The sequence below is a fragment of the Exophiala bonariae genome, assembly GCF_035927105.1.
Source record: "Exophiala bonariae strain CCFEE 5792 chromosome Unknown scaffold_12, whole genome shotgun sequence".
NCBI lineage: Eukaryota > Fungi > Ascomycota > Eurotiomycetes > Chaetothyriales > Herpotrichiellaceae > Exophiala > Exophiala bonariae.
In genome coordinates, this window is record NW_027042487.1 from 113,237 (window position 1) to 139,552 (window position 26,316).

Genomic DNA, 26,316 nt, shown 5'->3' on the forward strand with positions numbered 1-26,316 from the left:
TAATACTGATGAAAATGAGAATTACTCTTCAAAGAAACACCGAGCAAATATTCTTGAGGGTAACAGTATCGCTTGGTGCCCCCCCAGATACCAATCATTCCGAAGATTAGCCGTCTCTCTCACGGGTAGCACGTATATTTCCACCGCAGCCTCGTCCGTGTCTTCAAATTTGAGTCCAACAATCTCATATGACAACTACACACACCATAATCAGCGTCTCTGCCTACGGAAGTGCGTATCCAATTGCACCAGAAATGCCCTGATGATCGCCCCAAGGGTATTTCGGTGCGCCTCGGACAATGTCGAATCAACATAAATCGCAACGACAACCATGTCTTCGGTGGGCAGCTGCCGCATCGCAACCTGCGCTCGCTACGAGTATAGGCCTAGCGCGATATTTCGACGACGGGCACCGATCCTAAGTTTACGGCCGTCAATCTGGACATGTCGCTCGTGGACGGTCGAGCACAGCAGTGGCGGGAGCATACTTCTGTCCTGGACGGGCAATAGTAGAGCCACAGCGAGACACTACTCCAACTCGGCCTCTCCTCCCAGGACCGCTACCTCGCCGGCCCACAGCGAAGATACACTCCTACCTCAATCCCAAGTCCCGTCTCAACCAAGCACAGGCCCAGGCCGAACGATAAACCCCAGCGCAACACATCACTCGCTCGCAACCTTCCTCTCGCACGCGCAACGCACGGGTCTCTCGACGAGCAGCAGCGTCTACAACGGCACGGTGTACGAATACGTCACGCAGGAGACACTGCGGCGGCAGGGGTTTGAGCTGCAGCGCGTGGGCGGGCGGGGCGACCGCGGCGTCGATCTGGTGGGATTATGGCGCGTGCCGCGCAGCAGGGAGACGTCAGGCGATCATGAGGAGGGGAAGGAGGAGGAGCACGGTAGGCGGGGTGGACCTGCCAACTACGACCGCGACCACGATTTGGTGCTCCGAGTCGTCGTACAGTGCAAGCGGCTGGTCGGCAAGCATGCGAAGATCGGGCCGAACCTCATTCGCGAGTTAGATGGCGCTGTGAGAGGAGCGAGGCTGGGGTCTTTGTTTGAGTCGATTGTCTCGAGAGATGTGGATGTTGGTAATATCGTTGATGATGGTGGTGATGGGATTCAGTCGACCAGCACCAGCAGCAGCTACAGCTACAGCAATAGTCCAGCGATAGGCATCCTGGTCGGCACGCGCCCCGCAACCAAAGGCGTGATCGAGAGTCTACGCCGCTCGAACCGTGGCTTGGTCTGGATCATGCTCGAGGAAGTCGCCGCCGCCACCCCCCTGGCATCAGGCATGGAATCCCCGATCCAAGAGCAACTCACGACGGCCGAAGCTGGGAATGGACCCATAGACACAGAGCTACCGCTCAAGTCCCCTGTGGCGCCCGCACCGCCAACAGGCCGCATCAAGCAAATCATCTGGAACCAAGCGGCGCGCAACCTCGGCCTCGAGGGCGTGGACGTCGTGAAGCGCTATGTTTCCTCTCCTCCTTCCGCTCGCGGATCGGCCGGCCGTGCCGTGGATGCTGAAGGAGAAGGAGATAGAGAAGAGGAAGTCGTGCTCAGTCGTGCCGGTCGCCCGCTTTATCCGAATTCCGATCCTGTCGAGTCGTGCTGGTCACCAGCTTGAGAGAGACAAAAGAAATAAATGGTGTGGTCTCGCTGGTCTCGTCTAGTGGCTGGCACGAGAATTGACGGAATGGATCGTGACGAGGCCAAACCAAACGAATGTCTCAGGACTCAAGGGATGTGTATATATATTTAGGGGTGTTACCAGCGAGACGTGGTTTGTACATTACCATCACTATATGAGATATCAGTCCTCATCCCGGGAAAATGGTTGTACAAACAAGAGCACAAAATAGAGTCTATACAGCAGGATAATTTATACTTTTTTTGGTCGATCCCTCACATGAAGGTTCTATATACCTAATGCTATAATATATGTGCCAGAGCATATATATATTGTCATTTGACATTCGCTCAGAATAGCACGACAAGGACATAGTCATGGAAAATAAAGCAAGGAAAGACATATGTAGCAAACTGCCCCAGCTGGGTCAAGATGCAACAAACAATATCTTACATTCCTCAAGCCTTCTCAGATTGAAATGGATCTTCAATCACATCACTCGCCCGGACATGGAATGCATGCAGATCTATACCCTCCGTCCGGTCCCACCGCCGGATCGGCCCACGTCTATCCCAGAGCATTATGATCTCCACAAATCAAGTCTTGTGCTGTACAGTAAGAGTGCCACTGTGTTGCACGATCAAAGAAGTCTCGCTGATTGGAAAAAGACTTATGCTGACTGATCAACTCATCTCACCCGGCATGAGACCGAGCTTCAATTGTGGATGAATAGTAGGCGGTTCGTAGCGCCAAGGTCAAAGACAGCTTACAACTTGGCCTTCGGAGGTTCAAGTGATGGTGTCAGCAGTTCTCGAAGGTCGTTTGCTGCCTCGTTGAGGTAGAAGCTCATTCGCTCACATCCGAGTTTCTTGGACACGATGTTGAATTGTAGACTGCCAAGAGGTTAGTATAAGGTCATTGTCAATAGAAAAATGCAAACATACCTGTTTTCGTTGATCATATAAGCAATGCCCCAGCCCTGGTCAATGACCTGACTCCAACCGTATCCATTGAAATATTCCGAGCTCAATTGACTGGATGAGATATACCAAGAGCTAGAGTAAGAGAAGGCTGGATCTTTGAAAATCTCTGGTAGTTCTTCGCCCTCCTGTACCAACTTCTTCAGACCGAAAAGGTGTCTGTCAACACCATATCCGTCGCTAGCATCAGCGGTATATTGGACATGGGCTTTAACCGCGTCTCGGAACAGGCGCTCGGCTTCTTCACGAGAGACAGAAGCATCGGCCATGGCATCGCAGAATGCAACCGATTCATCAGAAACGGTTCTTGTTGTCTCAGTTCGACCTAGCTGGTATTTTCGTGTTGCAGCCGATTCATAGGTGGGACGGTTCTTACCGTACATCTTATGATATGCCAGCTGGATCACCATTTGAACAAAAGCGTCAGGGGAGCACTTGAACTTCTTGATCAGGCCTTTGCCATAACCTTGGTAAGCCTGTACTCGGAGATCGTGAGAAGAGATGACTTGGCGGAACTGAGCTTGGGCGGTGGCCACATCTTCAAGAACGGCGGCAGATGTTTCGAAGTGAAGGGCGACTGGATCGGGAAGATTGGAGCGAATAGAAGGATTGTTGAAGTCTAGTTTGTTGTGTACGATAAGGGCGTTGACGGTATCACAAAGTCGATGTGTGGGGGTTCCATCCATCATGCTATGCTCGCCCATGAAGCCAGCAGTGCCGTTGTCGTTGATTATGAACTGAAGGGGCTTGTCATACCACCGATTGGCACCATCGCCATGCCAATAAGCATGTGCTCGTTCTTCGAGAGTGACTGGAGAAGCAGAATCCAGGGCAACCACAAACGATGAGGCTTCAATTTCTTTCAGAGTTGCTTCGTTGAGTGGAGAAGCAGCAAGGAGATTTTCACGCGCCTTGGTGCCTTGGTCGCGAGGGAAGGAGGTAATAGAGCCGATGGGAGTGGTGGTTTGGGCGTTTTTGTAGACTTTGGTGAATTGTTGTTCGAGCTCGGAAGTGTTCAACTGCTTTCCGGCCACGTGTGTCTGGACCTTGAAGAATTGACCATGTCGCATGACGATGATATGCTCGTTGCCTTCAGCAGGATATTGAATAGGATAGTCTGCTGGTAAGGCGGCCACACGAGAGGTATTGAACATGTACTCATAACTGCTCATTGCCATGGGCTTCTTCCGCATGTATTCAGGCTCGAGGGTACTATTGTCGACTTGACGCTTGAATTCGAGGGCCGCGGTCGTGATCGCTGCAGCTCGTTTGGCGGGATTTCTCCGTTGTCGATCGTCGCGGAAAGAATAGAAGTAGGATACGTAAGGCACGACAGGGTCGCGGTAGGCGAGATAAGCAGCCTCGTTCCACCATTCTGATATCCAGTTCTTGACATTGGGATCTTGAGCTCTGCTTATTAACCTTTCTTGGAGTTTTGTTCCGAGGCTACCTGGCTTGTTGAACTCAGCTACAGCTTTTTCGGAGTTGGCAAATTCCTCCTTGGTCAAGAGGGGGTGAATGCTCTTCAGATAGCGGGCGGATGTCTCCTCGAGGGAGGGTACTGGCAATCGTGGGAGAGAATCCTCGAATCGGAGCATGGGACCTTTGGAAGCATCCTCCCGGTACTCTGGTATGCTATTAGAAAGATTCCAGACAAGTGGTTCTGGTGGGATAAGTCAAATACATACCTTCAGTTACCCAAAACTGGGACTTTGTCGACTGTTTCCTCTTGTTTGCGGGGGCCATGGTGAAAGCCTGGGGGAAGCAGATTAGCCATGATCTCGTTTCTGACGTCAATTTCGGCCCAGGGGAGGAATCCGTTACCTGGACAGCTCGCGACGAGGTGGAAGAGAAAGACCTGGCAGATCGAGGGATCGGTCGCAATGATAGAGATGCTCGACCGAGTGTGGACAACATTACCCAGGTCAGAGAGGAGAGACGGTGGAAGAAAGGAAAGAACTAAGAAGGGTGTACCAGGTTGAGAAAAATGAACCAGGACTTGTATGCAGTGAAACTACGTAGGTTCACGCGACTTTTTTAGATCGGATAGGATTCGGGAAGGAGCGTATGCAAGTGACTGGCAAAGACAGGAATTACCGCGGCGTAGTAGAAGCAGTCGGCGAACAGGAACTGGTGGGAAGAGAAGTGGACGACCAGGCCTTTTGACAATGCCGAGGTCCAAGAGTCAAGACAATTGGCATTCCTGGACTTTGATTTAGGTAATGCTGTCCCGCCTAGGAACCGCCCATCCGCCACTAAGAACGGTAGTAGATCAGCTAGCAGCGCCCGAGGTGCCTGTCTCGCCCGTAAGCTTCTGACTTTCCAAGGGCCAGATGAGCTAGAGGTGCGACTATCCGTACTATAACAGCTGGTCTCCCACTGACTCAGATTCTCGTTCGGGATTTACCATCGGTGCATTTTCTGACCCCCAGCACGGGAATTCATCGGCTGGGGTTCCAGACTCCAGACTCCAGACTGTGAAGGCATCCGGTGGAAGAACTCGGAAGACACACAAAATATATCTGCCATTCCAAAAATACCAAGCCTCAAGGCCGTAAGGATGACCCATTAATGACCACCATCCCCGTCACCCACTCGTGCTCTGCTTCTACATACCATAACAAGGCTTCCTCCCTTTGATCCGCTCCACTGACCTTCCACCAGGTCTATAGATATTCCTATCAGTTTCCGCATACATAATTCTGCAGTGCCTTCCCCATACTCATCCTCTCTTCCCCGTATTCGTCTTCTCCTTCACCCCATGCTTCAAATTTGCTCAGACTGCATACATGTCGCATCGTGGGACGTCCATGAGGACAATTCCAAGGCTTGTCAATCGTCCCCATGTGTGCCACCACTTTCTGCATCTGCTTCCACGATAATGTCTTGCCAATCATGATACTGGATCGACATGCTCTCATGGCAAACATCTTCCGCACTTTACTAGGACGAGTCACTTCGGAGCTTCCCGTTCCAGGTGCTTCCGCCAATAGTTGGATCAATTCGTCCAGATCTTTAATGCCAAACACCACCTCTTTGCTCAGTGGTAAGCTGACCAGTCTGCATCTTTGACCAACCATACTCGCCCCACTGGTATCGATCTCGACCAGAAACCCATTCTTTTCCAGGGCCTCATTGTTTTCGAGAACAATCTCTTCCTCAACTGCCGTCAAATCCAGCGTGACTCGTCGTACAAGTCTTTGGCTGCCAACCACCGTTGTGGCTTGGAGTCTTTCAAAATTGTACTTTTCATCCGAAGCATGCTGATCGATGATGAATAGCTCATCTTCGTTGGAACGCTTCGACTCGTCGCCATGCGGTTCCTGCGGCCGCACAGCCAAAATGAACCCGAGATTAAATTGTCCTACAATTTTCATCTTGGCAAAGTCCGCTTTAGCAACTGTCAGAGAGAGCCGCTCTTCTGGATCTGCCTCGATCTTTTCAAAAAGTGACGTTCGAGTTTTATTTGCAAGTTGGGTGTCTAGCCTGGACAGCCTCGCCACCTGTTGGCTGATGTTTGATATCGAAATCTCAACAGTGGTTGCAAGATTGGTGATTGAGTCTTTAGCCCGACCTCCGTCCAATGCCTTTGTCGCTCGTTTCATGTTTTCTTTGCTCGGAATTCTGGAACTCTCTTCAGCGGAACGAATTAGTTCTGTCACCCGGGCCTCTTCCAATTGTCTCTTCTCGGCTTCGTCAATATAGTCCTCGTCTGATTGCTCGTTCAGCTCGTTTGCAGAAGTCGTATATTCCCTGTCGAGCTCCTCTGGCCCTGCCACGCTCCCCGGGTTTTCTGAGGCTTCTTCTGAGAGAGCTTCGTTTTCGGAATCTGTGTCGGATTCCTGCCGCCGGACCTCATCTTCAGAATCCGCTGCTTCATCGGTTTCAACAGTGTTTGTCCCTGACGCTCCGAACCGTCTCAATGCTTGCGAGAATGACCTTGAGGTCATGCTATTCTGTGTGGGAGTCGCCAATGTTTTGCCATTATAAGGGTTTGATTTTCTAGCAGCCATGCTTTGAGACTGTGCCGGTTGCGAACCCAAGAACGTCGTGACTGTCTTATCCCCGATTGTGATGGTGGCCAGCTCTGCCGACGCTCGTCTTGGTCTCATCCGATCGAAGGCATTTGTCACAAGTCCTGGTTTATCTTGATCCTCATGGTCTGTTATCCTGCTCGTTGCTTGTTCTCGGTCCTGCGGAGTCATAGAAGCGTCCACAATCGAAGCCCGTGCCTTTTGCGGGGCCATTCGTGCGTTGAAGTCTTTCACATGTATCCTGACGGCTTCAGTCTGCGAGGCCCCATCTTCTTCTTCCAGGCTCTCGATCACATCTTCGTCTGCGTCTTCAGGCTTCCCTTGTAATCCGTCCTTCAACTCTCCCTTGTCATCTTTATTCTCTTCTGCATCTCCTTCTGCATCATCTGCTAGTTTCTTTGCAATTTTTTGAGCCTTGCGTGCTCGATCTACTTGCATTTTCGCCTTCCTTGTTTCATCCATACCGGGATCGGGTTCCTCCCTTGTGCTGGTGATTAGTCTGAACTGATCGCGCAGCAAAGACTTGGGTATGACATCCTCATCATCCTCACCACCCACACTCCCGCTCCTCTCTCTGCCTACGGACCGGTCGGAGTCAGGCGTGTCTCTGGAATCCTTGTCGAATAAATCCAAAGTCTGTTGTTGTGGAACGTTCAATTTTTTGAAGGATGGGAGCTTTGGTAGTTGAAACTGTGACTGGGGCACAGTCTGGTCTTGCTGATCGAACATTTCGGTCAAGGAAGTCTTGAGACTATCCACCAGTGACGCAGAATCGTGGAGTAGTATGGTTCTCTTGTCTGGAGACACATTCACATCGTAGGCATTGGTATCCATTATAAAGTCCGCGAAGATGAATGGTGATTGCGACACGTTGAACGATTTGTATACTTCATTGATAGCCTTGGCAATTTGTGGTATTCCGCAAGGCCTACCGTTGACAAAAAACATCTGGCGATCTGGTGTCTGTCTTCCCTCACCAAAGACAGGCCTGGATATATGACCGCGTACCTGAATGTTGGAGTGTTTCTCCTTATGGGCCACTTGCGTCAACGTGGTTTGATATTCAAGATTCAAGTCCAGGGCGACCAGCGCACTGAGTGTCTTTGTTCCATAGACGTTTGCAATGTTCTCTCTTGTAGTGGAATTACCCTTGGTGGAGAACACTGTCATAGTTTTGCCTTTAGAGACGGCATGCTTGACGGTGAATTTGACATTGACAGAAATGCAAGCATATGCATGGAGAAGACCTAAGACCTTTCCATACTCGCGTTTGATGTTCTTGGCCAATTCTTTGCGACGCACAGGCAAGCTTTCAAACAAGCCCTCCACAGAGGCAGTGGTACCCCTCTGTGAGGCAACTATTGTGGTCGACTTTAATCTGCCCATTACATCAAAGTCCAGGTGCTTGCCTTTTGGAACCTCATCAGCCTGTGCTGTTGTGATGGAGAATTTCGAAAGGGCACATAGTGACGACAGTGCCTCGCCACGGAAACCAAAAGTCTGCAGGCTAGACAAGTCATCGTAGCTCGAGAGTTTGGAGGTGTAATGTTTCAAAGCAAGACTGTCATAATTGGCGGGAGCGATGCCAGAGCCATTATCTTGGACCTCAATAGAATCTAAGCCATAGTTCTTAAAGCGAACTTCGACAGAAGTGGCATCAGCATCGAAACTATTCTCGATCAGTTCTTTGGCGACAGAACATAAGTCAACGATGACTTGGCCAGATTGTATCTGATGAACGGATTTGGCTTCGATGGCCTTAATGGTGGCCATGCCGACTCATCACGCTTCTATGTGGAAGCGCTTGTAATGGCCATGTTCTGACAAGAAGGCCGGATGACTGTGTGATGTAGAAGCCGCAAGGTTCGAATCATGACACTGGTTGATAAAAACACGCGAAGGAGTCACTCTTGCCGATTGGAGTTTGGCATCAAATAGTGTGAGGACAATATCCGTGTCAGACAATAATTGCCGAGTCACATACTCGGGATCCCTTATGGGCACTTGGGGGCGGTCTTGGGGGTATGGAGTGTGTCAGTTAGCCCATAGTGTCAATACTGTCTGACAATGTTTTCTCTGTGTTCAGCCTGGGCTTGGCACCAGGCTGAAACGGACCTTGTTCCAACATGACGCCATTGGCTACAGTTGAACATGGATCTGCTGTCCGCCTTATGCAAAATATCAGACGCATGACTCAAACCGTCGTCTCTGAATTAACTACTATATCACAAGACTTGCCCTGCTAAGGGTTCTCTTCTCATCAACCAAAACTACAAAATTCATCCCAGTCATTCTTGATATCGATTTCAAGAGCCAACACCAATTTAAATGTTACTGGTAGATCTTCCAGTAGAGGTCATCCAGCAAGTCGTCGGGCATCTGCCAACAGCGTCCTCCATTCTTAATCTAGGGTTGACAACCCACAAGCTCCACGACATCATATCTGAGGACAACTACTCTGTGTTTCGCACTTTTCTTCAGAGGGCATTCCCGACCATCGCAACCCCTCCCCTGTGGCGGGATGCTGCTCAATGCTTGACATCACGGTCTCGAGCATGGGACCGAAGAGCGTTCATTGCAAGAGAGTGTTGCCCACCACCCGAAGAGTTTGCTTGGGCGGAGGATGGACCAATCTACAACACCATAGGCTATCAGCCTAGCATTGATAGCTATGAAACCTGGCACGGTCAATCTTGGTCTGCTCGAAAGGAGGTCCTGGCCTGGGGTGCCGCTGGTAGGCTCAGAGTACGGACCATAAATAGCGGCGTTGTGAGCTGGTCATCCTTCAGGGTGCCCGATGATCACCGTCAAGAACTGGATATCTTAGATGTCAGGCTTTTGTTACCGGATCAACATGAAAACCCGGATGGGGAGACTATGGTTCTGCGGAAAGCGAACGGTGAAGTCATGAAGGTCGAATCTACGTCTATTGCAAACGAATTCGTGCAAGGCTCGCGGTACCTGACCGGATCCATCAATATCAACTGCATGGATGTCAGCAAGAATGCAAACCCTTTGCTGGCCATATGCGACGCTGAATCAGTTCGACTATTTTCAGTCAGAAACCCCGACAAATTCGTAAAATCAAGTGACACGATACCGGCTCAAGACGTTACGAAAGGACAACAGCGGAAGAGAGTCACGAAATTCCTTTCTGATACCACTCTGGCGGTAGCATCACAATTCCTCCAAGGCCGCGACCAGGGCCCGATCAATATCTACGACGTCACTCCCACAGGCTTATCAACCTCACCACTAGTACACAGCGTCGGTGCCACCACTTTTGGCCGACACAACGCCAATGTAATTGCTCCACTGGATCACATTAGCTACACAACCAGCAGTCGGCCAGGCGAGTTATTTCTCTCCGGATGGACCGATGGCAGCACCCGACTCCACGACCTACGCCTCCCCGACAAGCTCGTCGCAACATACACCGATGTCGTTGACGACGGACAGATCCTCTCGCTGATACCCATCGGGCACGAACGCTTTGTCGCCGGAAGCCATCAAAACGGGTGCATCAAGACGTTCGACCTCCGCATGTCAGGCGCTCGAGCATACTCGTACACCAGCAACCACCAACACAACTTACGAGCCCCTCCATCCCATTCCACAAAAAGCACAGCGTACGACCCCACTACACAAACATTCCACACCTCACATACGCAGCGAGACATCAACATCTTCCTCACACCGATGGTCAGCTACCGCGACCGGCTCTGGGAGCCGCTGGCACGGCAGCCGAACCGGCGCGCGGAACGGTACCGGGGCTCGATCTACTCGCTGTCCAGTCCGTCTCCGTCTTCGCCGACCATCTACGCCGGCATCGCGAACCACGTCATCCAGCTCGATTTCCTGTCCACTGACGATATCAGGGCCGGCTCGCCTGCCGTAGCCATGGTTGATCCGACGTTATCTCCGCACGGCAGTGAAGGGAAATCCCATAACCACCACCACAGCCATAACAATCACCATGTAATGAACCTGTCATGCTACGAGCGACCGCGCAAAGAGCATGAGAGCACCGATCCAATTCTCTTACGCAAGCAGACATCCCTAACCACAGGGCATAGTCGCAGGGACAGCGTGGGGAGCAGTAGCAATGCTACCACCAACACTAACACCAACACCAACACCAACACCAACAATAGGACACGACGCAACAGCAAAACTCAACAGCCGTGCGACGACGAGCTCAGCAGTGGCAACTTGCAAGCCGAAGACGGGTGGGACGAGCGGTGGCGCCTCGAAGTCTACGATCGAGCGAATGGGGCTCTTGGGCGGCGTCACAATTGGGCGCGTGGGTGACAGACAGTGAGCAGTGAACAGTGACACCGAAGACCGAGGCCGACATTGGCGTCGTTGGCGTCGTTGGCGTAAAACGGAATAGAAAGACGTGGACGGAACAGGAAGGGCGTTCTTCGCTATATTTTGAAGAAGTAGGCATTGGGCCATCCGGGGACATTTTATCGCTCAAGCTTTAGAAGGGGGTGGGGATTTTCAATATTGAGTAGCGTCCGAGGGTCGAGGAGAAATAGATTGAAGAAAGGGCTCGATTGGTGGAATAGAGATACATACGACCGAACATGTATGTGCACATGGACTTGGACTTCGGATAGGAATGTTTTTGTTCGGCTGGATGAAAGACATATATATATCTCCCTCTAACGTTCTATATTTGTGCTTGGGTCTCTTTCTTGCTTGGGACAGGATACAGATCTTGGCTAGCTATCGGATCTGAGCTGCGACAGTGTACTGCTCCGAGGTCGCCGACGGGGTCAGTGGGACTCCTGAGAGGGATCTCGCCACTCGGTTCAACATACAGTGCGATAATTTTCCTTCTTTTCAAATTCTCTGCCTCGGAAGTTGGGAATGATGAACATGTCGTGGAGGTCTTTTATCGGCCCGTATGGTTAATTGACGCTGATGGCAAGAAGATCACTGGCCTTCGTAGTGGGCTATGATGTGAGACATGTCCAACTCCTCGTCTTAGCCAGACATGACTATGGGATTAATTCGACGATGAGCTACTACTCGAAAACGCCCTGAGATTGAAGTTATTCCACTTGCTGACAAGCAGATCATAGCTCTCATCCAGTGTCCCACCTCCGTCGGTCACGGGATGACGGGATCCCTCGCCGTCCGGGTAATCGCCGTCCATGACGTTTGCACTGGTGGCCATAGTGAAGCCCGGGTTCGGGTTGCTCGAGCTCTCGTGTCTCGTCTGTGGCGGTGGAGTCCACAAACTCGCTTTCCACTGTTCGGAAGCCTCGGCGAAGAGTCGATCGATATCACCAGATGCCATAAGTCGTTTTTGCCGTAGACGTAACCTTAGCATGCGGAGGACGCTCTCAGCTGACACGGATCTACGTGCCAGGCTGTGGAGACCTATGGCGAGTTTGACAAATGCTGATTTGTGTTCAGCCGGCTCCAAGTCGCTGGTTATCACCGGAATAGCGGCGTTGATGGGCTGGAGAAAGCTGGTCGGAACATGACTTACACCCCAGTGTATGCATTGGCGATGGATGAGGTCGGCGATGGCCAGCGCGGCAGCCATGTGTTGAGCCTGAATTACAGGAACAAGTAGGGCAACGGTGGCATCGTCTTCGTCGTCGAGGTGAGACGTGAAGTTCAGCTCGGATAGAACCATGACAGACCAATGGTATTGAGCGCTATTTATTGTTTTAGTTGTCCAGTCCGTGCTAAACATTATAAGGTCAGGTTGAAACTTACTGCACACTTAATGTATGGGGTGCTTTGACAGAGTCGATCTGTAGACAGCCGATCAAACTTTCATACCATGCTACCAACTCGTTATGAAGATCCTCCAGAGTATCTCGGGTCCAGAATGCCTTCTCATCTTGTTCCTGGGTGAAGAGGTATTCGCTAATGTTGAAGCAAATCTCGAACAGCCTTCCAAGATATCGAAGATGGCAATCAACATGAGCAACCACAGATGGGCCTTCTTGAGGGTATGGTACCCACATTTCCCCGGCGTCACCTGGGCATGCTGCAGTCTTTTTCTGATCCGGAGGTTTCATCAGGGGATCCTTTCGCATGGCAAAAGTGGCTGCTGTTGTTGAAACAAAGGTTGCCCATGTAGTATAGCCTAAGATCTTCTCTACTCGAGTTACCTGTTCAGCCGAGACTCGACTCTTCCATCGGTCTGCTTTTCTCGGCTTCTCCAACTGCTTCAGATGATGGACTGCCTCATGCATGACGGAAGTAGACAGGGAGTCGAGCCCGCTATTGCCAAGACTTGATCATCATATGTCAGTCGGAAACTCCGTATGGCAACGTCTGTTGATAACTTACTACATCCATTGCACACCCAAGTATTGAATCGCTGATAATGATCTTTTGCTTTTTGAACTTTCCATATGGCGTCTTGCCTCGTCAAAGAACAAGTCTCTTAGAGGTCTTTCGTTCGCGGACGTAGGCTGTGCATCGTTGGGAAGGTCATAATCGAACTATGGGAAGATGGATCTTGTCAGCGAAAGGCAAGTATCTGGCAGAAGGTGAATTCAAGGACTGGACGGCGCTCGTGGTTACGAGGGAACAAGCTAGGTTTTACGTGGTCGTCGTGCTCAACAGCGATGGATAGACTCCATTTGACTTGGGACTTACACAAGCATCAGCAAGGATCATGTTGACCAAAGCTGGTGTGCATACGGGACTTTCCACATCCTTGGATCGCATTGCAGTGACAAACTCATCTCTTTCTATGAATGGATAGCACCAATGGCGCCAGGTGAACCATAACGAGACCAAATGTGAGACCAAATCATCGTCATCAGTGACCGTCGTCCAAGGGTGCGCGGAGACGGTAATCCAAGGTCTGAGCGATTGCTGGATAGACCTTGGGAGGCGAGGTTGGTGCAATGAAGGCGACTGTTGACGGGTTGAAGACTTGCTCCGTCCGTCTTCGTGGTCAGCCGTTGATGAAGCTTTGATGAAGTTGTTGGCAACATAGTCGACAACCTCGGATTGTGAGGCCTGGCTACGTATGAAGGCAACAAGACGGTCAACCTGGTCGTCTTCTCCAGTCCGGATGGCGTCAAGAAGATCAGGCAGAGATCTATTATCTTCTTCCAACTCCTCGACCTTGCGCTTCCAGGCCATTTTGCGCCGGCCATCCTCAGCCTGATCGCGAACGCACTCGGTTTGCTTTGCTACACAGGCTGAGCATGGGGTGTTGTCGTCGCACTGTTAATCAAAATCATGTGAGTGTTACAATCTTAAATCGTGTTAACTAGAAGAACCGACGCAAGGCTGAAGGTCGAGGAGGATGCTGGCGACACAAAGCACGCAGGCCTTAGTCGAGATAAGCGGCGGAGCGTGCAAGGGCGATAACAACGGCCTGAATGCCATGGCATGAGCAGCTCTGATGAAAAACACGCACCTTGGATCTGCGCCTTCTACATGCGCGACAGGCAGTCGTAATATTACGGCGTGCTTGGGGGGACGACTGAGATGTTCTAAAGGTTGGACTCGGTATCGGCGCTGGGCCAAGAGGTACAGCAGGTGCCAGCGGCCTTCGGTTTCTTTCAGACATTATGTGACGAGAATGAGAGTTGCCATACGACAGGCGTGATGGTTCACCCAGGCCACATTCTCCAGCCGACGCGCGGTAAACAAGTCGAAGATCTGAGCGTAAATGGCCAACAGTGAGGTGGTCCGCCGTTTTGTACGCTGAACATGTACCCGGGAATTCCTCCCAGATGAGCAGAGCAGCAGGGACAATGAAACAGCAAAGCCATGTTGATTGCTGGAGGGGAAAAAAACCGAGAATATTGATGAAAGAATGTTTGTGTTTGAGAGCACGTGATGAGATCTTAGAGACGACGGAAATCAGTTACGGGCGATCTATGACCCAATCGAGCGAGCCTCGAGGCAAGTTTCTGGGCCAGAGACAGAAGCTGCCACGCTCTTTGAGGGGCAAAAGCACTGGTCGGTTGTGAAGTTGGGCCTCTGAGCAGTCATATGCAAGCGTCCGGATAGATGAATGTGCCCCTCATACAATTCCGGGTGGTGCAATCATGGTCAAAGGAGGGGGGCCCGAGCAGCATGATAGATGGCGCCTGTCGTAATCGTCGTCATTCGTGGTTTGATTGATCGTAGGCAGTGAAATCAGAGGGTGGGAAGCAGCCATGGCCTTTGGGTGCTACGCCAATATCTGAACGATTCCAAAATTGGCGACGGAATTATTTTCCTCCACGCTGTACCCAATCATGCGTGCTGGAAGATTAAACCGTTCACTCGATCGCAACTGCTCACTCTTGGATGCTTCGTAGTTCCACCTACCAAAACTCAGACAGACTTCCGGAGGTAGAATCTCCAGGGACTGTGTATGGACCAAGTCGCCACACTGGGGCTTCCAAACTTTGGCACTTTCTGTCACATCGCAGCTCAACTTCCGCCGCTCGCAAATTGAGGCTGTTGGCCAGGAGCCCAAGCACTGATATGGTTGGTTGAACGAACGCACCATCATCGTCGACTTCGGGGGACGTCTCCGGCACCATGCAGCCAGTGTGATTCGCTCAACGTCAATAGCATGACTGGCGTGAAGAGTAGTTCCTAGGTAAGTGAGGCGTTGGTACCTTGCCACCTACCGAGAGGTTTTAGCTGCCTACGATGTCGGCATAAAAGCGTAGAAACCTGACGGCTTGGCTCTTGAGGATGGCGCAAAGGCTCTGACCAGAGGTTTGGATCCCACGAGGCGGTTTTTCGAGTCGCTGACAGGTTCATAACTACTGATTAGATGGTGGCTAGGGAAAGCCAGGGGCAAGAGCCCGTGGCGGCCTTTGGACTGGTCACGTGCACAGCCACGAACCGGTCGATGAGACGCAACTGTCAAGTTGGATATCAGTCAGAAAGAACACCAGGAACGAACTTCCGTACACCAGAACCCCTGAAAGGTCAAATTTGTTTATGCCGCCATTGATTTGTGGGATTCCAGATCCCACATCTATCAAGAACAAACAAAAGGTCATTCCGGCACCTATCCACCAATATTTTTAATTCTGACCCGTCCATTCCCAAGAAGCAAGTTTATCATTACGTGCTGATACATTTGTGAAAGTGTTGAAGGACACCGACTGCCTAGGTAGATCCCAAGTCAACCTCCATTGCTGGTCATATTTAAAGCCATGGTAAAACAGCGTTGGACCCCCTGTGTCTCTTCAATAGGACGGATTCAACTTCCGTGGCTCCATGGTTTTCTCCAGCAGTCACTGTCCTTGCATAAACCCTGCAATCATCTGCCAGACCTCCCATGTGCAGATCAAATCAGCATAGAGTCCTGCATTGGAGTTGCGGGCGTCACAAGGCAAGAAGCGGACTGCTGAAGTCTCTTTTGTCGCATCAGTTGAATCTTCAAACTCTTCGAAGGATCGAAATCTTGTTGCAACTGCTGGAAGACAGAATCGGATATGGCTTCCTGACATGCTAGCTATCTCGGAGTAAGAGATGCTAAGCCCAATGGAGCATTGGGTATCCAGATATGATGCGGCGTTGTCACACGTTACGTGTCACTCAAAGAAGAAACTCTGTACGAATACACCAAAAACCGGTGTTTCCATCTAACACTTCACAGCCTCACACAGCATGGCTGAAGAGATAGCTCACACTTTCACCGTTGTGAGTTCTCCTGATGGCCTCACCCAGCACTGGCGCAATGTCGATGAATTCCAGTCTGCAACCTTTCTGGCCGTCCTCGACTCTCAACGCCTCGATCTTGTCTTCTGAAATCGGTACCGTGTTGGTAATCACTAAGCGTGATAGCTTCGAACCTTTGAGAATTTCGACTGCCCGACCTGACAGAATACCGTGGGTGACCAGGGCTACCACATCCTTCGCCCCATGCTTAATGAGGGTGTCTGCTGCCTTTGCCAGGGTGCCGCATGTGTCGGCCATGTCGTCAACTAGAATGGCGACTTTGCCTTCGACTGTACCGACCAGGGTCATGCGGCTGACTTCATTTGGTCGGGATCGCTCCTTGTGAATTAACGCAAAAGGAAGATCAAGTCGGTCAGCCATAGATGTGGCTCTTTTCGCACCGCCTGCATCTGGACTGACGATGACACAGTCCTGTTTGGTCCCATTGATCTCTGCATTTGTTTCCGTCGCATGCATCAAATTCTCTCGAATCCACTTGACGGAATTTGGTTCGGCATAGAGGTTATCGACCGGGACATTGAAGAAGCCCTGGATCTGAGAGGCGTGGAGATCCATGGTAATAACATGATTGCAGCCTGCAGTTTGCAGCATGTTCGCCATAAGTTTCGCTGTGATGGGTGCTCTCGATTTATCTTTCTTGTCTTGTCGGGCGTAGGGGAAATTGGGAAGGATGGCTGTGACCCGGCGAGCGGAGGCAGTCTTGCATGCATTGCAGATGATGAGCAACTCCATCAGGCCGTCGTTGATGTCATTTGGCCTTGTCGACTGAAGGATGAACACTGGAACAGACACGGAATGTCAGACAAGCTCGAAGAGTGCGGAAGGCAGGATGGGATTTCTCGAATTACCATCTTCGTCTCTAACGGATTCACCGATTGTCACACTGGTCTCTTGATTCGAGTACTGCAAGACCATAATCTTGGTGAGTTCAATACCCAGCCTAGATCGGCACAAGACATATCAAGTCAGCCATTGTAATGTAGTAGAGACAAGAGCGCATCAGATCGAAAACAAGGAAAAGACAACTCATGTCCATGGGCGTGCGAACACATAGTGAAGGTAGAACCAACCTAACCGCAACAGCCTTCGCGAGGTCCGGGTGACTGTTCCCCGTCAAGAGCTTAATGCTATTCGTCGCCATGTCTGCGTTAATGAGCGAAGAAGAGGAGCACAAAGAGGAAGAGGAAGAGGAATCGGAAGAGACAGAGCTTGTGATCGCTGTCGCTGGCGCTGTCGTTATGGTTGGAGAGACATGTCGACGAGAGGAAGAGGTGGTGGAGTTGGAGGTGCAAGGGAAAAAACCGTCTCCGAGAGTCTCACTCATAGGTAGGATCGATGACACCCGAAAAAGTCAAAGAAAATAATCGTAGGAGTCAAGTTGCCCCGCACCGCACCGCACAGCACCGTGCTGGTTGGTGCCCTTGCCAAAGAATTTTCTTGACCCCGTGAAGCGTGAAGCGTGAAGCGCGAGCCGTGATTCAAGGGACTTCAGGGCTCTACCGAGGGGGCCGCGGGCACTGCCTGGGCAGTTAGTGATTGCCTGGGGAAGACCACCCGGCGCCCAGCCACAGCCTAAAGTTGCAGGTGAGCTACAGTACTTCACCTCCGCGTGCCGAACAATAACCTTAGCTTGCTCAAACTGAGTTAGGTTCCTGACGGCGAAGGGGAATATACAGATATTTAGGAATGAAGGTGGGCTAAAGGCGATTGGTTTCAGCAACGAAGAATATAATCATGTGTGACACAGTGCAAAAGAAGGATTAGGTATGATTGTATGTTTGGGGTGGTGTGACTGGTTTTCTATGTTGTCTTCTTCTGCATGTCAAACTATGAGTTTGGACGCGGGGGATGGCCATGCTGTGGTTGTGCTAGTGTCCAACACACCTTTTTGCAAGAGTGATGATGGGTAACACGACATGACAGCGAGCAACCAAACCGTGCATTTCCCTCCACTCGCTCGCCCACGCTGCTATGCTATGGAATCATGTGGTCTGTTTCTGTGGTCGTATTACATGACAATCGTCATGAAATGACCCATTCGATCGTTTGGAGAATTTTCTTTTGCCAGGCAAAAACAATCAATCAATCGCCGTTCAATTCGAGGAGTGGGTTTCTTTTCGTTCTTGATCCTCCACCACACACCCCCAAAGAACTCTAATGAAAGACAAGACGACGATTTTTCTCTACTTGTGAAGTGAGGAAGCACGTCTCTTGCGGAGCTCGGCTCTCTTGTCACGTTCCTCGTGAACACGCTTGGCCAACAGTTGGGAGTACTCGTTTGCGGCATCCTTGGAGGCTTCTGCGCGTCTTCGCTTGAGTGCGATTCGGTGTCTCTTGTGTTGCAGGCGTTGAGGGGTGACGAGTCTCTGGATCTTGGGGGCCTTGGTGTAGGGCTTTGCACCTTCTTTCTTGGGGACAACTTCACGTCGGATAACGAATTTGCTGTTATAGAGATTAGAAAACAGCTCTTACGTAGAAATTGTCCAAGAGTGGGTAATTCTTACCGGACATCATCTTGCTTGGTCAAGCCGAAGAATCTTCGGATCTTGGTGGCACGCTTGGGTCCAAGTCTCTTGGGGTTGACAACGTCGGTCAGGCCGGGGATGTCACTCTCGCCTTGCTTGACAATGGAGAGGGCAAGGACGGAAAGGTCGTTGGCGACGATGGAGCCACGGACGGACTTGCGCTTGCGCTCACCGGTTCGGCGAGGTCGGTAGCAGGAGTGGCCATCGGCGAGGAGGAGTTTGACACGGGTGGGGAGTAACTAAATGAATCAAGTCTCAGCGGGCGGCTCGCTGGCGCTTTCAAGGGCAGGGAGTTGAACATACGACACCCTGCTTCATGGGAAAGCCTTGCTTGTCATTGCCACCAGTGATGCGGACGATCTGAAGAACAAGACATTAGCAACAGGCTTGGTAGACCAGGACGATTCAATCTCTCATACATAGCCCTTCCATTCATCACCGAGACTGTCGGCTGGAACTTCGTTGCCCATACGCTTCTCCTGGAACACACGTAGCTTGCGCTCATCTTCGACTTCGATCAGTTTCTGCGACCCGTTGGCCGGGAATGAGATGTTCAACTTCATCTTGTCGGTATGAGCTGAAAGAGGCTGTCAAGACTGGCGAGAAGTCCTGACAGTTACAGCAATTGAATTGTGGTGGACAAAAGTTGTAGGGTTGGCGTGGTTCGAAACTCACAATAGGATTTTCGCTTTCGTGCGGTGGTGCCAAGTCTTTTGTGCGCTAGTGAATATGGAGAACTTTCATTGGTTGTTATCTTCCGGCTAGCCCTTACCCACCTACCACTCGTGCTCCTACTATGACTATCTCTTGACTTCACTAGTATCAAGCACGCGACATGAAACGAGTGCTGATGTGACGGTGGCAGTCTATCAATGAACATGTTAATTGGTATTCAAAACATTAGATTGACATATTCTCTTGTTGAATCACCCACCATGTCTCCCCTCTATTTGGAAATACCATTGGCATGACCATTGCCAGCCTGCTCCAGTGCAAGATACTTCTTTTCTGCTTCTTCAATGGTTCTAATATTTGCACCCAGTTTGTTCATAGTCTCGATCCATTCGTCCTCCTCAACACTATCAAAAACAATCCCACCTCCAGCTTGTAGATATGCAACGCCATCCTTGACCACCATCGTCCGTAGGGCAATGCAAGTGTCCATAGCACCTTCATCCTCGATTGTGGAGCCATCTGACGAAACCCGTGAGAACCCAAAGTAGCCAACGGCGCCAGCATAGACGCCTCTCTTTTCGCCTTCCAATTCCGCGATGAGCTCCATGGCTCGTACTTTTGGTGCGCCGGAAACCGTCCCAGCCGGGAAAATGCTGCGGAACGCCGAAAATCGATCTTCGCCTGGTCTTAGAACTCCAGAAACCTGACTGACAAGGTGCTGGACGTGACTAAATCTCTCTACCACCATGAGTCGGTCGACTCTGGTAGACAGTGGGTCGCATACACGATTCACATCGTTTCTGGCCAAGTCAACAAGCATGACATGTTCAGCCCTGTCCTTGAGACTGTTCCTCAATTCATCGGCAAGGGCGTCATCTTCCTCGGGATCCCGACCTCTCTTGACCGTTCCTGCGATCGGATGAGTAATGATACGACCTGCTTCTTCCTTCACCAATAGCTCTGGTGATGCTCCGACGATACTGAAATCCTCGCAGTCAATGTAGAATAGATAAGGGGATGGATTTACGGTCCGTAAATGGCGGTATATATTGAAAGGGTGCAGGGTCGTGGGCCGAGATATTCGGTGGGATGGCACGGCCTGGATAATGTCGCCGACCGAGACATGTTTCTTGAGATTTGTGACATGTGCTTCGTATCCTGTCTGGCCGACATTGGACTTTGACGGCTGATTTCGAGCGATGGGTGGCTGATGGGGAAGTGGTATATGCTCGGCCTGAAGTACTGATATAGTCTTCTGAATTGTCTCAGAGGCTTTGGCGTAAGCCTCGGCGAGATCTTGGACCGAATCCGTGGTTGGTACTCTTAGGTACGTGATCACTTTGCAGACGTTGAAGAAGTGGTCAAACGCCACAATCGTGTCGTAGAGCATGAAGAAACTCTCAGGTAGCTTGAGTACATCCTTCATAGGACGAGCGGTTTTCGGCTCGAAATATCGCACGCAATCATAGCCAACATAGCCTATCACACCACCCGTCAAAGGTGGCAATCTAAGTGAAGGAACCGTTGCAACTCGATACTGAGAGAGTTCTTGCTCGAGTCTCGGAAGGGGATCTTCTTCTGGGCCATGGCCAGGGCCCGACTTGATCACTTTGAGAGGATTTGCTCCCACAAAGCTATATCGTCCAATTGTTCCAGTCGTGGCTGCGCTCTCGTACAGAAAGGACAATTTCGAATTCTGTGAAACCTTGAGGTATGCTTGCGTCGGTGTAAAAAGGTCGGCAGCGATTTGAGCGCTTAACGGAACGAGGTTCGGAGGATATTGAGCTGATTTCGATTTGCCAAGGATAGAGGTCACCTCCTCAAGTGAAGGTTGGATTTGCGCCTGCATTAATATAAGTCAGATGCTTCGACGAATAGAGGGCACGCGGCAGAGCCTACCATATCAGAATGAGATGGGTGTGGATGGTCCGGAGAGGCAATTCTGTGTAGCGATCTTGGGCCCTCGGCCAGTCTCTAGCAAAGCCGTAAAACAAGCGAGATCATAATCAGGTAAGACAGTTCTATGGTCGAGACGCAGAGGGTTGGAATACGTGCGAGTTGTATCTTGAGAATGACTGAGTCACCGCTCTCAACGCGAAATTAATTCACTTAGTGAGTATTGGGGTTAAAGTTGGAGACCCTGACGAGTCGCGGTCGCGGGGGAGTCGGCCTTATCTGACTGAAAGCACCGAGTCCATCCGGCATGCCTGCAAACAATTTGAAGTTGGAATCAAGAGGCATATATCACATTCGAATTCTGCAAGCTTAAATCTAGTCGTTGTATGTCTGGCTAGCTATGAGGACAATAGAAACAATAATGCTAATCGTACAGATCTTCGATCAATTCTACAACCCAATCAACACATGCTGACTCGACCTCGTGTCTGACGGGTCACGTGTCGCAGCCCAGTCCTCTTTTGCATTCCCAGCCACTGCACTGCACATGTTGATAAATCGATGCCTGCGCCCACGCCCTATCCTCGTTCTTGGAGATTGAATTCATTCAAGATTGTCCCAACAACAAATACGATCTCTCCCACAATCGTCTTCAATCAAAATTTGAGTAGACCGTGTTGACAATGACAACGTTTCCTACCGATCATGCAAACATGGTATTGGTAGAGGATTCGCGGGGCGCCCAAGCCCAATCCCAGTCCCCAACGAGACCAGGGTCTGCCTGGACCAGCAATTCCTTCTTTGCCGACTCCGCCATCAGCCTCAGAACTTCCACTCCAAAACCTTTCGATGATGATACAAATACCGCCGAGTCCTTTGATCCTGTCACACACCTATCTGATCGTCTGAGGGGACTGGTCTCCGAAATCTGGGCCAGTGAGCAAGATGGCGCCCTACGAGGGAGCAAGAGGCGGAGAATTGAGGCGGCCATGGATGACATCGAGACAGCCCTCATCGAAGACGATAACGCCGCAGTGCAAGGCGAAGACGACCACAACGAAGCCACCCAATCTACCAATCAAGAAGAAGTGCTCGTGACGCAAGAACTTGAATTGATCCGGACCAACTTGACCCTCACCATTGAATCTATGCGCATGCGCCAGCAGGAACAGAGCCACCTTCATGAACTGACGATGGAAAAACTTGAAGCTGTCGCACAACGATGTGTACAACAAGAAACTCGCCTGCGAGATTTCCGTGACGAGATCAAGTTGTTGAAAGAGCGGAACCGCCAATTGAGTCGCGAGAATGTTGATTTGGGTGATCAACTGGAACACAGCAGAGCAGAATCGCGCAAAAGAGATGACGCGGTACATGCCATGTCGAGTGCGGTCGCCGGCTTGAATGGCTGGATCAACAGCACATCGCCTGCGTCACAACCTGCACGAAAAATTGTTGTTCGAGGACGTGGGAGATTTCGTGGGCGTTATTATGTGGATGAACCCGAGGAGGGTCCAACGGCACCTGGTCTCGCAGCCGCCTCCGATGCTAGGACAATACACGAGGGTGTCAATGCCTGGTTGCGTGGTTTCAGTGATATCGAACAAGAGTTGGAGTCTATTCCAATTGGGATGAATGCTCATGCAAAGCAGGCTGACAGTCGCTCTATAGGTCACGACGAAGATGACTGGGGTGAATTTGAGACAGTCTCAGGAATATGATCCGAGATTTCACCCAGCGACTGTGTTTAATCCTGGTGAAACCAACACCATCGTCCTGTCGTGGTGTGTTTGGTTGTATTATTATGTCGAATAGTCGCTTCATCGCTGGAAGTCGATAACCGCAACCTACAAAATCAGCTTAGTGTTTAATGTAGCGGGGGAGAATACATACCTGTGAACCAAGGCCAAAAGCCAGCTTCTTGCTCTCCGAGTCCCAGGTTAAGGCGTGGTCTGCACTGGTCTGAAGTACATCACCATTCATACTCGAAACACCTCCTATGCTCATAATGTCGTCGTCTCTTAATTGCGAGCCATTCCAGCTACCCAGTTCACCTTTCCAGGTCGCCATGTAATTATATCCGTGTTCGGCATTCCAAATACGGATCGTATCGTAGCTTGCCCCTGCGAGACAGAACCCGTCGGGCGAAAATGACAGAGTCATCAGTGGTGAGGCGTGCCCGATAGTCAGCTTGTTGAGACACAAGATCGAAGGGCTATCCGGATCGTATGTCCAGATCTTGGCTGTGCCGTCCATAGAAGACGTGGCAAACTCTTGTTTCCAACCTGGAGTTATTGAGCTGTTTATCCTAGGACGCAGCTCGAGTCCAGTTATAGGAGCATCGTGAGCGTCCTTCTTTGTGACACTTTTGCTCGGCATCCACAAACAACGAGTTTCGGCCGATGCAGTCACAAGAATAGCTTCACGGTCCTGCCAAGCACATCTGATAAATGTCCATTGGTCATTTTCGTTGGGATCTGAAACCCATCTTTCCGCAATCTCGAGTTCTGAATTCGCTCGACAGAGGTAGACCGATTGTTGACCAACGGCACCCACGATGCCATTTCCGTTGTATGAGGCAGCGTCCATGTCAACCAGTATCTCTGGGACTGAGATGGATAAAGGACCACTGAAGTTCGGAGAGTTTGACAAATCCCAGAGTAGAATGGACGATCCCATGGTGTTGGTGTTAGTACCATCGTCATTGTCGTATGGCGCAATACCAAGCAGACGTGTTCCACGACCATGCCATTGCAGTGATGTGATTGCTCTTTGTGAGGCAGGCAACGCTTCTAGCAATGTCAGCTCTTGCCCATCGAAGAGATGTAACTGGCCTGACTGGCTGCTGTATGTGGCCAAGGCAAGAACCTCTCCTTCAGTGTTCCAGGCTAACGCGCTAATTAGCTCGGCATCTGCTGATTCAACAAGGCTTTGGAAGGGAGTTCTGGATTCTGGCTTCGTCGAACGATCTGTAGGCTTCCAGGTCCCACAAAAGTTATCACCCATGGCAGTGATCACATTTGTATGTCCAGGACGCCAGGAAACCTCTGTCACTTGTCGAGGCGGTCCCATGGCGAGAGGGTCTTGAGTATCGAGTACGACTGTGGAAGGGGAAAGGTTGGCGACTTTGGCTGGTGCAACTTGAATGCCAATGCTCGCTCCGTTCGATAGTGTATGGATGGGGGACGGTACAAGCTCCGCAGCACTCGCTTCAATCGCATGACCGTCACCATCTAGTGGATCTTCGTCTACCTCCATACGATCGTCGTGCTTGACGCCATTGAGATGTATGCCGTTCTCATCTGGGCCGGGTTCCGTAGCAGAGGGTGATCTAGCGTCACTCGTTGAGGCTGGATGACCATTGGTCATGTCGACATCCATTGCCGAGTGTGTCGCTGCTTGAGCAGTAGAGCCTGATGGCTTTCTCGTCGAGCTCCCATTTCGTTCCGAACCAGCCACAGTCTTTCGACTCCGCTTAGGGGCTGGCTGGGTGGTAGGTTCGGGTAAACCATTGATAATGCTGTCGCGAGGGTGCTTCCGAGGCACTATGCCAGAATTTTCCGGCGAGGGTGCTTGGGAAGCGACGTCGTCACTCAATTCTGGACGTGGTTTCTCGCTTTCCGGGCCGAAGAAGAACATGGACGGATTGAGTTGTTTTGAAGGTCGGCCATTCTGAAACAGGATTAGCGCGAACGGGGGCATCTTGCGTGGTCGAGGATGGGGATGGATCAGATATGTACCTCATCGATGGTCAGCGAGAGATGATGATAACGAAGACCTTTTTGAACCAGTGAGACGAGTGCATGACCTCTGATATTCTTCGCGAACGGCAGAGATTCTGCATCCACTCTCCAGTCACGCTGCAATTTGACGGCAGCTTCGCCATAACCTAGGCACGTGTTAGCACGGAGAATTTCTGGAGTTGACAAGTTGCGGGCGTCACCTGATTCTTGGAGATATCTGCCATAATTTGATTAGCGTTGCACTGTAGATAATTCATTGACGGTAGAATGAACAAACCTCCAAATGAGATAATTGAGCTGATCGGAATTCAGTGGAGGCGGCTTTGCGCTAAAAGTTGAGGTATTATCGGTCTCCATGGAACATTACGCTCTCCAAAGAGCAGCAGGTAGAAGGAAGACCTTGGAGTCGTTCTTTAACTGAAACTTGAAAGCCCACCCAGACAATCGAAGCAGATTAATTCGCGATGGAAGATGCGTGCGGCGTGTATGAGTCGAATTGAATGAAATCGAGATTGGCGATGCGCAGCACGGGGGACTCGACGAGCTGAGCTGTGGCATGCAAGTGTTGAATTTGGTTCTGATAGGGCGGAAGACCAGTCCCAGAGCCGAAACCTGAAAATTAGGGACGTGTTGTTACAACAAAGGGTGGAGAGGGCCCAGTGCCAATCTAGACAGTGAAGTAGTAGCGACCTCCAAACCGCCTCGATGGGCCCAAGATGAAAGGAATCGAATTGGGAGTCCTTGATGAATGCGCCAGAAGATTGTTAACTTGGTACGTGTCTACGACGACAAGGTGGTGGAATGGGCAAGACTGTATGCCAAGGCCGTGGCCAGGGAAAGGCCAGCTAGTATCCGGAGCTGTGCAGACAGCCACTCTCCTTACGAAGAAGGCGTGGTTTTGGAGGTCACCGGGATGGGAAGAATAAAGTAAGCGAGGTTGAAAATGGGTGGTCTGTGGTGGAAGAAGAACTCGAACGAGAACGAGGAGGGTGTGGGACTGGCACTGCATGGGCCCTGGTGTTTCGAATTGGCGTCACGTCTTCTCCATCTCCAGATGCAGCGGAGGGTTCCAAGTACTTTGGGTGCCTAGCCTGTCGAGTATTGCTTTCTAGGCTCCGTTTAGGCCGGTTTAAAGCATTTAAG

The 26,316-nt window shown here is 50.8% G+C and overlaps 11 protein-coding genes across 11 annotated transcripts; 3 read left to right on the forward strand and 8 right to left on the reverse strand.

Annotated features, from left to right (window-relative positions):
- Nucleotides 1-331: 331 nt before the first annotated feature.
- On the forward strand, nucleotides 332-1,636 carry LTR84_002051 (uncharacterized protein; the record flags this gene model as incomplete). The annotated part of the gene is made up of 1 exon (XM_064845665.1): nucleotides 332-1,636. One exon carries the CDS (start codon nucleotides 332-334, stop codon nucleotides 1,634-1,636), a length of 1,305 nt encoding a protein of 434 aa, XP_064706519.1.
- Nucleotides 1,637-2,405: 769 nt separating this feature from the next.
- LTR84_002052 (uncharacterized protein) lies at nucleotides 2,406-4,365 on the reverse strand (the record flags this gene model as incomplete). The annotated part of the gene is made up of 3 exons (XM_064845666.1): nucleotides 2,406-2,532; nucleotides 2,584-4,246; nucleotides 4,308-4,365. 3 exons carry the CDS (start codon nucleotides 4,363-4,365, stop codon nucleotides 2,406-2,408), a joined length of 1,848 nt encoding a protein of 615 aa, XP_064706520.1.
- A 935-nt stretch (nucleotides 4,366-5,300) lies between these two features.
- On the reverse strand, nucleotides 5,301-8,426 carry LTR84_002053 (uncharacterized protein; the record flags this gene model as incomplete). The annotated part of the gene is made up of 1 exon (XM_064845667.1): nucleotides 5,301-8,426. The coding sequence occupies one exon, from the start codon at nucleotides 8,424-8,426 to the stop codon at nucleotides 5,301-5,303; it is 3,126 nt and encodes a 1,041-aa protein (XP_064706521.1).
- A 555-nt stretch (nucleotides 8,427-8,981) lies between these two features.
- Nucleotides 8,982-10,964, forward strand: LTR84_002054 (uncharacterized protein; the record flags this gene model as incomplete). The annotated part of the gene is made up of 1 exon (XM_064845668.1): nucleotides 8,982-10,964. The coding sequence occupies one exon, from the start codon at nucleotides 8,982-8,984 to the stop codon at nucleotides 10,962-10,964; it is 1,983 nt and encodes a 660-aa protein (XP_064706522.1).
- Nucleotides 10,965-11,667: 703 nt separating this feature from the next.
- Nucleotides 11,668-12,874, reverse strand: LTR84_002055 (uncharacterized protein; the record flags this gene model as incomplete). Its single annotated transcript, XM_064845669.1, has 2 exons — nucleotides 11,668-12,328; nucleotides 12,390-12,874. The coding sequence occupies 2 exons, from the start codon at nucleotides 12,872-12,874 to the stop codon at nucleotides 11,668-11,670; spliced, it is 1,146 nt and encodes a 381-aa protein (XP_064706523.1).
- Nucleotides 12,875-12,970: 96 nt separating this feature from the next.
- On the reverse strand, nucleotides 12,971-13,778 carry LTR84_002056 (uncharacterized protein; the record flags this gene model as incomplete). The annotated part of the gene is made up of 2 exons (XM_064845670.1): nucleotides 12,971-13,126; nucleotides 13,284-13,778. The coding sequence occupies 2 exons, from the start codon at nucleotides 13,776-13,778 to the stop codon at nucleotides 12,971-12,973; spliced, it is 651 nt and encodes a 216-aa protein (XP_064706524.1).
- A 2,475-nt stretch (nucleotides 13,779-16,253) lies between these two features.
- Nucleotides 16,254-17,475, reverse strand: LTR84_002057 (uncharacterized protein; the record flags this gene model as incomplete). The annotated part of the gene is made up of 3 exons (XM_064845671.1): nucleotides 16,254-17,113; nucleotides 17,183-17,274; nucleotides 17,405-17,475. 3 exons carry the CDS (start codon nucleotides 17,473-17,475, stop codon nucleotides 16,254-16,256), a joined length of 1,023 nt encoding a protein of 340 aa, XP_064706525.1.
- A 1,042-nt stretch (nucleotides 17,476-18,517) lies between these two features.
- On the reverse strand, nucleotides 18,518-19,422 carry LTR84_002058 (uncharacterized protein; the record flags this gene model as incomplete). The annotated part of the gene is made up of 4 exons (XM_064845672.1): nucleotides 18,518-18,776; nucleotides 18,839-19,098; nucleotides 19,163-19,219; nucleotides 19,279-19,422. 4 exons carry the CDS (start codon nucleotides 19,420-19,422, stop codon nucleotides 18,518-18,520), a joined length of 720 nt encoding a protein of 239 aa, XP_064706526.1.
- A 383-nt stretch (nucleotides 19,423-19,805) lies between these two features.
- On the reverse strand, nucleotides 19,806-21,383 carry TRP2 (anthranilate synthase component 1; the record flags this gene model as incomplete). Its single annotated transcript, XM_064845673.1, has 1 exon — nucleotides 19,806-21,383. The coding sequence occupies one exon, from the start codon at nucleotides 21,381-21,383 to the stop codon at nucleotides 19,806-19,808; it is 1,578 nt and encodes a 525-aa protein (XP_064706527.1).
- A 760-nt stretch (nucleotides 21,384-22,143) lies between these two features.
- On the forward strand, nucleotides 22,144-23,151 carry LTR84_002060 (uncharacterized protein; the record flags this gene model as incomplete). Its single annotated transcript, XM_064845674.1, has 1 exon — nucleotides 22,144-23,151. The coding sequence occupies one exon, from the start codon at nucleotides 22,144-22,146 to the stop codon at nucleotides 23,149-23,151; it is 1,008 nt and encodes a 335-aa protein (XP_064706528.1).
- A 99-nt stretch (nucleotides 23,152-23,250) lies between these two features.
- Nucleotides 23,251-25,530, reverse strand: LTR84_002061 (uncharacterized protein; the record flags this gene model as incomplete). Its single annotated transcript, XM_064845675.1, has 5 exons — nucleotides 23,251-23,277; nucleotides 23,324-25,102; nucleotides 25,171-25,319; nucleotides 25,374-25,390; nucleotides 25,451-25,530. 5 exons carry the CDS (start codon nucleotides 25,528-25,530, stop codon nucleotides 23,251-23,253), a joined length of 2,052 nt encoding a protein of 683 aa, XP_064706529.1.
- Nucleotides 25,531-26,316: the final 786 nt, after the last annotated feature.